At 40.7% G+C, this 13,913-nt stretch overlaps 1 protein-coding gene across 2 annotated transcripts in view; it reads right to left on the bottom strand.

The window, feature by feature from the left end:
- Nucleotides 1-1,969: 1,969 nt before the first annotated feature.
- The window catches only part of PIEZO2 (piezo type mechanosensitive ion channel component 2), a 312,188-nt gene continuing 300,244 nt past the window's right edge, over nucleotides 1,970-13,913 (bottom strand). For both annotated transcript variants that reach the window (XM_075022962.1, XM_075022964.1), the window contains exons 50-56: nucleotides 11,907-12,095; nucleotides 11,365-11,457; nucleotides 10,080-10,252; nucleotides 8,029-8,145; nucleotides 5,913-5,992; nucleotides 4,391-4,571; nucleotides 1,970-3,509 (exon numbers count right to left, since the gene is read on the bottom strand). In XM_075022962.1, the coding sequence (XP_074879063.1) occupies nucleotides 3,257-3,509; nucleotides 4,391-4,571; nucleotides 5,913-5,992; nucleotides 8,029-8,145; nucleotides 10,080-10,252; nucleotides 11,365-11,457; nucleotides 11,907-12,095 (1,086 nt within the window). In that variant the 3' untranslated portion in view covers nucleotides 1,970-3,256. The remainder of the gene's footprint in view (nucleotides 3,510-4,390; nucleotides 4,572-5,912; nucleotides 5,993-8,028; nucleotides 8,146-10,079; nucleotides 10,253-11,364; nucleotides 11,458-11,906; nucleotides 12,096-13,913) is intronic.

Raw genomic sequence — 13,913 nt, 5'->3', positions numbered from 1 at the left:
GGTTTTGGTAAGCTACAGTGTCTCTGGCAGAATCCCAAAAGCATGGCACAATTCAGGTTGTAAGGGACCTCAGGAAGCTTCAGGTCAAACCTCCCAGGCAAAGCATGGCCAGTTACAACAGCTTGCTCAGGGCCTGTCCAGTCAAGTTTTGAAAAACTCCAAGGCTGAAGGTCCCACAGCTTCTCTGGGCACTTGCTCCAGTGTTTGACTACTCTTACGGTGAAAACAATTTTCCTCCCTTGTGGCAACTTGTGTCTGTTGCCTCTTGAGCCATCGTTGTGCAGCTCTGCAGAGCTTGGCTCCACCTTTTCTGCACCTCGCCATTACGTAGCTGCAGACACCAGTAAGCTCTCCCCTTGGACTTCTCCTTTTTAAGGCTGAACAAGCCCAGCTCCCTCAGCCCCTCCTCGCACGTCACGTCCTCCAGCCCTCTGCCGGACTCACTTCAGTACGAGTCTTCCTTGCACTGGAGACCCCAAACCTGCATGCAGCTCTCCAGATGAGGTCTCACAACTGCTGAATAGAGGGGACTAATAAATTTCCTTGGCTTTCAGATGTGCTTTTGTAAGAGCAGCCCAGTACACTGGTGGTTTTCTTTGCCTCAAAGGCACACTGCTGATATACGTGCAACTCCCACCCCCGTCCCCAGCTCCTTTTATCGTAAAGCTGTTCCCTAGCCACCTACCTAGTCTGAGTTGCTGCATGGGCAACTTTGCATTTGTCTTAGCTGAACTTCACAAAGTACCTGGCAGCTCATTTCTCCAGCATTTTGAGGTCCCTTCTGAAAGGCAGTCCTGCCCTCCATGCAACAACTGCCCACCCCATGCCCCGGCAGGGCGGCTGACACTCTTGGGTTATCACAAACCTCCCCAGACCCAGATTCGGTGTGGTCCACAAACTAGCTGAAAGTGCACTCTCTCATGTCCTCCAGGTTGTTAATAAAGACATTATATGGTACTGGCCCCAATATTGATTCCTTAAAGACTGCCACTAGGAACTGGCTGCCAGTTTGACTTTATCTGGACAGTTGCACTCAAAGGATGGTCATCCGCAGTACACTTTTCACCTGTTGTAGTTAGCTATCCAGTCCATGTCACCAATTTGACTATAGATTGTTGTAAAAAAATAAATAAAAAACCAACAGAAGAATCCTTTTATTTTCAAAGTTTGATCAATCCATGAAAGAAAGAGCAGCACATTTCTGCAAAGCCCAAATAACTGTACAGCTCATTCTGCAGATAGATTTTTCTCACCAGAAAGGAAGTGCCTGTTAAACAGAAGGAACCAGGAAGGGAGCCAGCACCAACTGTGGCCGGCATGGTTCTGCTGGCTGGTACCTTTAGAAACACATTACACCCTTCACACTTCTCCTTCCAGTGTTGCTCTCCTTAAAATCACTGAACAGCCAGGTAAGGAACCATCTAACCACAACAGACGTTTTAGCATCCCTGTTGGATCCTATGTCAGGGCTGGCCTGTATATTTTGATTTTCATTCACAGGTCCTATGGAAGAAATGGAGCAAAATTCTCCACTGGGGAATGCTGCCTGGCTTCATGAGGAGCAGCCACCTTTCCGTTACACTTTGGAGGAAATCAGGTTGTCTTCCAGTGAGTTCCAGTCACCAAATAATTTTATTGTTACAATATGATGAAGCAATTTTTATTTTGTGCACTTTGTGGTGCTCAAAATGTTAGTTTTTCACAGTATAGAATGGATGTGACAGCATTTGTCATGGAAGCACTCAGCAGAGTATGTTGCAACTTCATTTAGTTGTGCTGTTTTATGAAGTTCTGCAGTAAAATGTGCCAGCAAATCATGTTGTATTAGTTTCTTTCTGGTGATTAACTAATCATTCGTATAATAAATAGCAGCTAACTACAAGAAAGAGATTTATTTGTCACAGAGTTAGAAGAATGTCAAACTTTTCCCATTTCATGTAAAAAGGCAGAGGAAAAAATACTTCTAAAATGACTTTGCAACATGTGCTTTATTTTAAGTCATTACTGAATCAAAACTACACAGTATACCCTTTTAACATACCCTACCCACTCAATTATTTTTTTTTCTCAATGATTTTTTTTAACATGGAATGAAACCTACACTGCAATTGTAAATTTTCATGCTACAATGTTCTCTAATGAGCCATTTGTGTCACTAATAATAGTAATTCAAGAAAAAGGCCATTTTCAAGCTCATATGTATGTGTATATTTGGGAACCTAAAAAGAAAAACCCATCTCAGATGTAAAAATGTGACTTGGAATATGTAAACATTTTTGTATACCTGAAACACTGGAAGAAGAGTATCAGCGAACAGCAAAACAATGGTTGCCTTAAATCATCGAAATGGGAAAAAGCATGTCATGGGGAGCAGAGAGAAGCACACTCTATTCAGTCTTTAAAGGGTTATAAGAAATGAAGTAGCTCCTTAGGTCACTGAGTTCACTTTCTTTTCTCCTCTAATGGAAAGCAGTAACTTTTAAGAGAATGGCCCAGCAGAACACCCCAATAATTCACCATCATTATTCTAGCCATGAGTTAACCTTGACGAAGTGTCAAGTTTCAGTTGCTTTTTTTTTTTTTTCCTGAGAAAAGTCATTGATGTTTGGTGGAAATGTCTTCTGTGACTGTACAAATAAAATAAGGCATTTAAAGAGATTGTTACTTGTTTTCTTTTTGCTAACAGAGGCTTGTCCACAGTGTCCTTTGTACATCAAAACCTCTGCTTTTCTACAAATGGGTATGGCTAGAATGTCTTCAGTTCCCACTGCAGCTCTGGGTCTTGGGTGTCCTGAAGGCTAGTCAGTGTCCCATTACTGTAGCTTTAAAGTCAGTGATGTACAACAGCATATTGCACAATCCAATCTGTATGGCTCCAGAAAGGGTTAAGAAGGTACACTGGAGTCATCTGTGGGTTCACTCCTTTCTTTTCTCTTTAAGTTGTACTGATTGTCTGGAAAATTAAATTAGCCAGACAAAGATGCAAACTTTTTGTTGATTAAATTACAAAGCAGTCCCCAGATAGTAGAGGCGTGGCACATTAAAAACAACAAATCATCCAACCTTCTTCACTGTTGATCCTTAATTTGAAAGGCAGCATGGATTCCTAAGGCTGTAGCTTCCAGGACTCCTTCAGTGAAAAATCATCGCTACCTAACTATAAAAGGCTTAGCTCTTAAGAGAATATTGTGCTTTTTTTTTTCCCCTTTAAAATTCAGATGAAATCAACTCAATTCGCAGTGTGACACCAAAGACATCAATTAGTTTTTTCCCTAGTCCACTTGATCATAGTCTCTGGTGAGCGATACAGGAATATTAGTTTGGCATACAGGTCTTCTTCTAGTTCCAGTTCTCCAGTCTCTCGCACTAAGAAAATGTCAGTACACAACTTCAAGATTCGGTCTACATTGGGTAGCTCCTCAAACATGATGGAGTGAGAGATCCCACTGAAAAATTCACGGACGAACTTCCCTATCACCAGGACAACCGAGGCATATAGTCCCATGATGCTGAAAAGAAAAAAAGGAAATAGTTCAAATCATGCCTTGAAAAAGGGTCAGCCAACTGTGAGCAAGCTCATCTACATGGCTAAGTGTAGTCTGTCAGCTGAGTGAACATTAATTTCTAATTAGGATCTTATTTCTGCTGTGCTGCGGGATGAAGGAAAATAAGGTCTCTGCAAACACCACAGAAATCTGGGAACATAAACAGCTGAAGCTGCTGACTTAAATGGTTTAACCCAGTCGCTGACAGTCTCATGTCCTGTCTGCTACAGCTTGGAAGTAACAATGGGAAATCTGACAACGGTTGGCTGCTAAAGGCAAATGATCTGTCAGGTTTCATATCTAGTATTTTTTATTAAAGTACATGTAACTGGTGACAGACTAAAGTTTACCTGTCCTCCCCTGATAAACCTCCTACGAGGAGTTCTCCAAAATTATGCCAGAAGGGCATACCTCCCGGGAAGGCACAGTCTCCTGCCTTCCCCTGTCTGTGGAGATGTATTTCATAACTGTTTCACACTGGCTACAAGATTGGGAAGGTCACCAAAACTGGGCAGAGTTTGGGCAGAACTTGACCTGTAGCTAAACTAACATCTTTTGAATGGTTTTAGTTCAATATAGGAAATAGGTGCGAAGGGTGCTTCTGCTTTTTTCCCACTGGAGAGCAGGTATCAAGGGTAATACTGTTCCTTACAAATATGAAGCTTTCTATAGGTAACATTAATAGACATGAACTTGAAAATCTCACAAAACCCCTTTTCAAAATGTTGTTATGTTCAATCACTACAACAATAAAAAGAAGTAAACCCCCCAAACCAGCAAATAAAGTCACCTCTACTTCTATCTTATCTACATGATTTTAATTTTACATAAAGATTCCTTCTTACCCATAACCAGCCAAGAATCCAAGGCTTGGTGGACTGACTTTATCACTGAATATGAAGAGTTCAAGACTCTCTTCAGATGTTTTGTATCTTTTTCCAAGCTGATTCAAAACCCACCACTCACGAACTCCCTCATCAGACACATTTTTGACCAGGGAAACTGTAATGTTTTCCCATCTGCAGTCTATTGAAAAAAAGAAATGTTAATATATATACCAAGAATTGCAAAAGTCTAACTGTTTTGAGTCATATACTTCAAAAATCTGCATAATAAAGTGACTGAGCAATGTAGGAGTAAAGGTTCGTAATAATTCTCCGAAAACCTATTTTACATTATTTCTGTACAAAAGTATAATATCTAGACTTCTGTGGTTTTCCTTCTGCAAATCTCATCTGAATGTGCATTAAATAAATAAAATGTTTCATATCACCTATGTTTTCTTCTGTACAACTGTCAAATTATTTCAATATTTTCAGGCCAAAGTATCAATGACAGTCTGCATGTCTGCATTTCAGGCCTAAAGACAGACATTTAACCTGGAGGGATAGTGGTCAGCTTCTGTATGTCGGAGTGCAACTATCACTGTAAATGACTGTTATTCTCCTCTATCAGGAAAAGCATACTATCCTATTACGCATACTAATCACCCAGACAGGAGGTGAATGCTGGCCCTCCTGATTTCTGGGGAACGTACGTTAGCAGTGTATACATTAAAGACCTTTTGAAGAATCTCAAATTAAGAGTTCTTTAGGACAGGACCTGACTAATGACAGTGAAGCACTTGTAACTTATTGCTACTCGTATTTTCCCCAACTAATCTAATCATGCTCACTGAACCTTGAACAGTAAGCTACTACACAGTAACGTATTACATAGTACTACTACTACACCGAGTGCCAAATTTAACCTCTGTTGAGCAACCTCTGTTCTTAGATAAAGACTTGTTCCTACTCTTCCAACCCAACAGGTTTTTCATTTGCATGTATGCGCACGTGCGTGCATGTATTCTGGAGGTCTATGAGTACATGTATGCATTCTGATTGGGTAATAGCACTCCGAAATTCAATGTTTTATCTAAGCTGGATTCTTTGTAGCCAATAAGGAAGGAATAGCTAAAAAAATAAATCATTCAGTGTCATTATTTAAGCTGAGGAGCTACATTAGCAGACATGCAGCACTACTGACTGTTTGTCAGGTAGCAGGGAGATGCCGAGAAGTGAAACTTGTCATCACTTCCTCAGAAAACAAGGGAAAGCAGTTCCTGAAAGCAGACCTGAAGGAAAGGAGCTGGCCTTCATCCTTAGAGTCCTTACTGTTAAACACAAAGCTAAAATACATCCAGATGCATTTTCTGCCTTATACTGTATTCCCTCATCTCTCCCCAAGCTTGCAGGCACCAGGTAGAAACCATTGTAAGTGCATTTCAGCCGGAGGTCCCCCATAACAGTTCAGTGAACATGCAAATTGAGTGCTGTGTTGCACTTCTTTCAACCATACTCTGTTTTCCATGGTCTGGACACATACCTGTCAATAGCTGCTTTATGGGTTTTGCCAGAGAATCACTAGGAGCCTTGATGTAGTACGGGTACACTGTCTCTAATGTTCTGGAAAAAATGAGAAAGCAAATATTTCATATTTTTATACCTCTAAAATAATTCAGAAATACCTAACAGGGCTATACACACTTCCTAGTAATTCTTGGCTTAAGCTATGATTTTATAGTGTTCAGATGTCACATCTGAAAGTTAGCTGGATTTATTAACTATGTTCTGTCAGTACTTCAGCGGGGACCTCCATCCATAATGTCGCCATTCACACGCCATGAATCCTACACACCTGGGGCACGTGTGTTTGCAAGGAATGTAGACTTTATATTTTGTTCCCCTTTTTAACAAAGCTGCTTTTATAGTCAGCTATGTAAGCAGCACAAAGAAAGGTAACACATCACCAGTAGTAAACAAGCTAGAAAAATATGTAGCTAGAAAAATATGTGGTGAGAACAGTTATTTCTTCAGAATTGCAAGACGTTTCGATAATAACACCCGAAAAGAGTGAGAATTTTTGCCAGAATCTTTCATTGGGAAATATTTGCACAGTCTTTAGGAGGATTTCAAACTTAAAAAGAAAGATGTTTGCAAAAGTTCTTCCACTGGACTCAAAATTAAATCACCTTAAGTGAGAATAAATTACCAGTATCCAGAGAGAGAGAGAGACACTTCATTAAAAGCAGAGATACTGTCCTAACTTTTTCCTCAAATGACTAAAAATTCCAGGGAAGGGGAGCTCTCAGGGAAGTCCTGTGACACTTTGCTACATTGCATACACCAGGCTGAGGAAGAACAGAGGCGGCCGATTTAAAATCCCTCCTGACCACTCCAGCAGGCCTGAAAGATAGGTAAGAGCTCAGCAGCTAAGTTGTCCCAGCACAGGAGGTGGCAGAAAGCTCCTTGCTGAAGTAGGCAAATGGCTACGGGCTGCCACAACCATTTTTCCTTCATGACAAAGTAAAAAAAGCTTAAATCAACACTATTATTGCCACACAGGCAAATGCAGGTTTATCTTCTATGTTACTGCTTGCTTCCAGCAAAGAGAGAATTATGAATGAACTACCTCTTCCCACAAAAAAAGCAAAATCTACCCTCCTTGGCACTACATCCCCTTAGGAAATATTCCCTTATCCTCACAGAGCAGAAAAGTAAAAGAGGCGTATAATATTTTTTAAATGCAATGATCAGATGTGCAACCGCAGTCTGTTTGGATGTACAAGTGTGTGTGGGTGCAGAAAAATAGCTCTGTACAGAAAAGACAAGTCTCATTTCCACCTACTAACAGATATGAACCTCTCAGAGTTTTCACTGTCCCAGCTGGCCTCAGCTTTAACTTTTCAACTCTTGTGGCCACAAATCAGAATGGGTGTCCCTCAGGGATGACACATTGGCTTAGCAGTATTTAAGAGACAACTGCTGTAAAGTAATCCCCAGTGAGCAGGCGGAAGAGGAAGAGCCAGACTCCTTTCAAATCTGAAAGGAGGCACCACTGCTGTTAATGCTATAAGGCTATATCCATAGAATAATGTTTGATATTCATATGAAGAGCGTGCTCTTTCTGCCTTGTGAATTTCCATTACAGGAAAAGATCTGATGTCAGAAACAACTGCAGATGTTACCCTTTGACCGCAGTGATTTAACACTTCCTTGCCAATCCAGTACTATTCAAGAATAACAATGAGAAATATAGTCTGGATGGTTATTTAGAACAAAAAAATCATCAATACAACATCCTCAGATCAAGTTGAACTGAAGTAACTCAAAGGAGAGTTTAAGTGTGAGTATACTGTAATGAACTTGTGCTTATCCAATAAACCAAATAAAAAATAACTGATAGCTTCACCATGCTTGTTGGTGGTGTTCCAGTGTTCATGGTCTTCTCAGCCTACATTTATCACAGGAAATAAGCTTTTACCTTTAATGTTACTATTATGTGACTTCAATGCTGTTGGCCTCTGTGGACAAGGCTCCAAAGTTATTAGAGGGGAACAGACAGGCAGACAAATGATATGTCTGCACAAGCCTGATCTCCTCAGGAAATTAGGTTTAAAAAGGGAAGGTTTGCCTATAAATAGGCAAAGAAAATAACTTACACCTTTTCCAGTTGCTGTCCAGACATCATTGAAGCAATATCTTTTCTGGTGTTCACTGGTAGGGGAAGGGTAAGTTTATCTGATGCTATTTCAGCTTTGGCACCAAGGGTGAGATTTCTGTTGTAAGTAGAAGAGAAGACATATTGTCAACCTACAATGAGAGCATAACTTAAACACTTGTTTGCTGAACGCTAGAGGTAGTTGTCTAACGAGTCTAACTGCACTGGCCCCAGCTAGCCCAGCCTTTGCTAAAGCAAGCACCATGCTACCTGCACCTGAGATGGTGTGCGTTCTCACAGAGGCTATGTAGCAGCCTTAAAGGGGTATTTTTCTAACTGACTATGCCTTTGTATGTATTACAGGACAACGGTGACAGATTAATGTTAACTTTGCTCGTTGCGTTAGTCAGAACAGAATGGGAAAGGGAGGATGCCTCCAGGCAACAGGACTGTCTGCATTACCACACATTCTGTGCCAGGGCAGCTAAGGATGCTGCAGTCGGCTAGAGCTTCCCAAACCCCCACCTCAGCCCAGCAGACTGAGCCAGTTAGATGTGTGGCTAACAGGATGATAGGACCCCCCTGCCTCCTCCCCAGAAGGCAGCTGGGGCAGGATCAGCTTTTGCAGGACACCTTGTGCCGTGCCTTGCGGTCAGGATGCAGCAGCTGGGCGAGCAGCTCCCAGGCTGCTGGTGGCTGCACAGAAACATCCCCGGCAGACGATGGGCAAAGGCAGAAAGCACGTATGCTGCCTGAGGGACACAGAAGGCTCATCTTACAGCTGCTTGTGGTGTCCTGGCCTAGAGGAAAGACAGCGGTTTCCCTTCACGGAGAAAAAGTGGGAGGTCACTGTGGTAAGTCTTTACCACTTTCAGTCATTCACGGTCTCAGTGTAGTCCACAGGATATAATTTGAGGGTGAAAAAGGTCTCTTTCAACTGGTGTATGAATGTTTGTAGTTATGCAAGCATATGGGCAAACTGAGTAGCAGTATTAAAAATTAATATAAGGTTCAGAAATGATGGAGTGATGTAATTCACTAGCTAATAGCGTATGCTTCCAGGAAAACCGTGTGTGTGTGTGTGTGTGTGTGTGTGTGTCAAATAAAGTTGAATTAAGGGTGCAGATTCATTACAAGACTATTTTTGACTGTGGAAGGACTGACCCAGCATGTTCAGAGCTCCCACAGTGATTCAGCTGACCCACTTCTTGTGCACAGTCTTTTGCTGAGGATTGCTGTAACAATCCAGCATCTGCTTCCAACAAAACAGGTAGATACTGGGGCTGCAAAGGGACTTAATTTCCATGGAGTGATGACTTAGCTCCAGTTTAATCCAGCAGTCTACAGGGATCCCAGCTGGCAGAGAGTAGCCAACAAACCACCTCAGTGACTGGGTGTGCTCTAGCCTGCATGCAACTACTTTATATTCTAGGCTGTCTCTTGCAAAAACTTCATTGTAAAGTAATAGTTCACTGAGGCCAAAGGAACCACAAGTAAACAGGCAAAGGTCTTTACAAAATGGATCTGTGCCATTGTTATGCTATTTGCATAAAAAAGTATCTGAGCATATGTGTATTTAAAAAATAGTTTGTGTCAGTGCCAGGCTCCCTTAATAAGAGGACCAAGGACTTCTGTTTGTATTTCCTCATAGTTTTTCTGCCTTAACTAGGTCTAAGTATTCAGTTCCCATAAAAATGCTAACAATGTTGCTGTTTGGGGCAGTTTATTTGAACATCACTATCTAAAACTGGCTAAAATTGCCTTAGTTTTCCCTCCTTCAAGTCCCACTGAAAACTCCAGCCTGCTTTTTAAAATCATGTACTTGGAAGTGGCTCTACTTCTTTTTTTATTTTTTTCAGAACTGCAGGCAACAAATGTTTTCCTGGGTAACAAAGGTCACTTCTGTCTGTCTCTCTCGCTTCCACTTTCTCATTTTTTTGCTCTGCAGTATAATAGAATTTGCTGAAAAACCAAAAATGCAGCGTGGAACTGTTCTGCTGAGTGAACGCTTGGCAAGTCATCCGTCAACCTCGTAACAGCTACGTTCATTACCTTTGAATGCTCCACGAAAGAACTAGAGTGAACTCAGCTGAAAAATCCAACAGTCCCTGTATCATTTTCTCTCTACTGGGAGGGCTGATGGTCCATAAAGAGTTTGAATTTCCCTCTAGATCTGCGAGAGTTATATCTTCTTTTCCATAGCCCTCTAGAAACTGCAAAGCAGCCTGTAGATGCAGAAGAGGAAAAGAAAAATTCAGTGCATTGATATTCACAAGACACAGAGCCAGACTTCCCAGTCAGGCAGAATTGTAAATGTTTGATTAATTGTAAACGCAGCAGTTTGCACTGATTGTTTTCCTTAGGTACCAACTGGGGCTTTAGATGGGATGGGAAATAAACAAAGTATAGCTGAGCTAAGGCAAAACAAGAATGGCCCTGCTGTTTGAAGAATGATGGCCACATAGTCCAAAGTGAGTCTGAAAGTTCACCAGGTAAACTCTGTAGAGTCTATTTAAACTTAAGTTAAAATTTTACTCTGTCTTTTGTTGAATATCTTTCTGCATAGAAAGATGTCTGCAAAGGATAAGGCAACTTGAAACTGGTAACTTCCAAAGTGGATCCAGATTACAATATTACTGCCATAATACATGGGCTATTTGGTAGGATCTAATATAAAAAAATGTTAATTCTTGAATGGGTTAGAAGCAAGCACTTCTTTTAAAGTTAGATCTGATCAAGCCCCAGTTACTTTAGTAATGCAACAGCTTCTACTAATTACTAGTCTTTTTCCTGTAGAAACTTGTGGTAACTGTGCATGTTGCACCATGAAATAGTGAGACTATGTTTAAATGTTTATGTTTTGACATCTTAATGTCAAACCTTTTCTAGGCCATACACACTTTCTTTTGACAGCACCGCATCTCTTCACTGGGAGGTGAAAGCTGTGTGTGCTATAGGAAGGAGCATGGGGCTTAAAAGTGCCAAGACTGTTGTGTCCCCACAGCACAGTAAACCAACAGCATCATGTCTCCTGAAGGTCTGTGTCATTTAGAGGGGAGGTTTTTATTCCGGCAACAGCACAACTAGGGTTTCTGTCTTCCATGATTTTGTGCAAAGATGTTGCGATTAATGGTAACTTGTCTCACCATAACCCAGCCCCGTTCTGACAAATAATCTGTCCAAACCCTTAACTCATGCAAACCCTCTTCATGGAAACATCTTCCAAATGAGGGCTGTGCTGATGACCACTTGCAACTACACAAACAACACTCACAAAAGGCCTCCATGGAATCATGCACGCATTTTTAAGTAATAAGGTATTCTACATTTCACTTACAGTGTTACCCCTATAGCTTCCCAGAAACGCATCGAAACCGGTCTGATTCAAATCCTTGAGCTGACTCTGTTGAGCACTCATTGTAAAAATAGGCTGGGAAACAAAAGAACACACACTTGTCACATTTACTTCACATCAGCTGCTACATACACAGTACAGCATCCTGTGCATCTTAGTCCAAGACAATTATGGCACTCAATTCAACAGAAGGTTATGATCTTATTCCAACGACAAGCAAGCTACCTCCAGTTATCTTATATTTACCATGTGGACCTGTAGGCAGTTACCTGAGTGCACCTGATATAGGATAATTTATTTGCATTCTACTCCCTGTAGGTTCTGGTTTTAACTTGCAAATGAAGATAGTATTTTACATCAGTGATAAACTAATGTGTTTTTAAACCCAAAAGGGATCATTTGTGGGTGCTTGCCTGATCTCTTGCATAAGGCAGGAGAGTTCAATTCAATGAAGGGAATAAGAAATAGCACAAGGAAATACAGTACAAAACCAGAGTTTGCTTTTAGTCTTTTTTCATTTTTACCTGATAACCTCCTAGAGTTATTGTGATTGATACATCTAGAGGCTTGTTGGTGATGCCTGCAACAGATTTGATTAAAGACATGAAGAGCAGTGGGAACCAGACAATACAAATCAGCAAGACGATAATCATGCCACCCATTCCATACTTCACAACTTTCTTTTTCTTCTGGCCTCTTGGCTGGGGATATCTCTGCAAAAGCAAACAGCAACATGGTAATATCTCTTCTACCAGAGGTACACTTGGTATGATTTGATGGGTGAACATATAACAATCTTAAGGCTTCCTGTCTTCTGTGGTAATTTGCTACCCACTGTCAGGCCAGTTATTTTGAGATTTTTAGCCAAACCTGCACAGACACTGAATTTTTGGTGACAACAGAGAAAAGTGCCAAATGAACCCATGTTGAGAGTGTGTCTGGTGTGAAAAATATTGTAAACCTCTGTGGTTTTGATTCTTCACAACCGTAAAGAAGGGAAAAATTGGGTAGGGTAAGTTGAATTTTTTGCCTGAATGAGTGCAAGCATGAACTCACAGGAACCAAATGTAAAATAATAGCAGCAACAGTAATACAACAATTTGTTCAAAAAAATGCTATTGGGAGTGACCCACTTTCTTGTATTTGTCCTTCCAAAAAGTTTTGTCTCAAAGCTCCTTAAGGCAGAATTTCTCTCATATTGCTTGAAACGCTGGAAACTGTATTTCAGGGGAAAAAAAAAATTGTTTGCCAGCAACTGACATGCACAACTAGTAGGATTGTCTGATATTGCACTATCTCCACATTCATTTCACACCTCACAGACAGTATTTCTAAGAGTTGTTCATGGCTTGATCCAATCTGTTTCTAGTGAATCCCACTCCAACTGTATTTAAATAATGTTCAAAGTCTTGACACTGCTGATGTAACATCCTTCCCTTTCTTAGCTTCTGAGACCAAAAGTGACTTTGCTTTTATCCTTCTCTTTTCAAAGCATATCACAAGGTACGTCTGTTCTGCCTTGTCCATAACTCTCGCCCTCCGTTATTGGCCTCATGATTGAACGCTTCAATAGCTTCACCATCCTGTAAAATGCCTTACCAGCACTCTAATTTGTTTTGGTGTATTCTCTTACAGGATTTAACTCTGCACAGTGTTTTAGGATCCTGTCTTTCATGCACTGCATACTGCATGTGCAAAATAAAGATGTATTGTATTGCACTGCACCTCAAACACACGCCAGGAATCTGGCTTTCAGGAAATTGTTCTTGCTTTACAACATGAATCCATAAAGCCCTAGGAGAATATTAAATTTGTAATACAATGCTATATTTAAAACAAATTAGTTACTTTTCAAAAGCAGGGTATCAAGTCATTTGTCTTGCACTACAGAATACTGTTTTCATTAAAATATCATATCAAGATCACCAGGGGTATATTATTTGTCTGTATGAGATTAGTTCAGGCACCTTTAATGATGTTACAGAACAGCTCAGAGAGCCTGTAGCAGTCAAAGTACTTAGGCATACCACTCAGTGTGAAAGAGGGATGGAGAGAATGAAAGTACCTTGAACAACACTCATAAAGTCATGGGTTATTTTGCTACATGGCATTAGCACACACATGCTAGCTTAGATGTGGAAATCTTCCCATGTCAGATCAATGCTACACATAATGCAGAGTGATCCTGTTGTAGCATAAAAAAATGCAGTGAGATGGACATTCAAAGTGGAACTGGATTATTATTTCACTGACTCCTGAAGCCTCTGATGACACTCCATTCAAGGCTGAAATGGAAGTCATACAGAAAAAGCCTATATACAAGATTTGTGTGCACTTCAGCTCTGAGTTAATCTAAGTGACACACTTGGAAAGTAATTGCCATTAAGAGACAGGATTATAATAAAAGTAGAAATACGTCAGTAACACTTAAAAATACAGCTGTTTCATTGCAGATGTACAATTTCTGACTGGTTGGGTCACTCGTAGAAGAATGCTTAATTTCTTTTTCAAATTGGCAAAATAAGCCAGCA

The sequence above is a fragment of the Buteo buteo genome, chromosome 3 (assembly GCF_964188355.1).
Source record: "Buteo buteo chromosome 3, bButBut1.hap1.1, whole genome shotgun sequence".
NCBI lineage: Eukaryota > Metazoa > Chordata > Aves > Accipitriformes > Accipitridae > Buteo > Buteo buteo.
The sequence above is the reverse complement of the archived record's forward strand: the minus strand, read 5'-3'. Positions and strand labels throughout refer to the sequence as shown.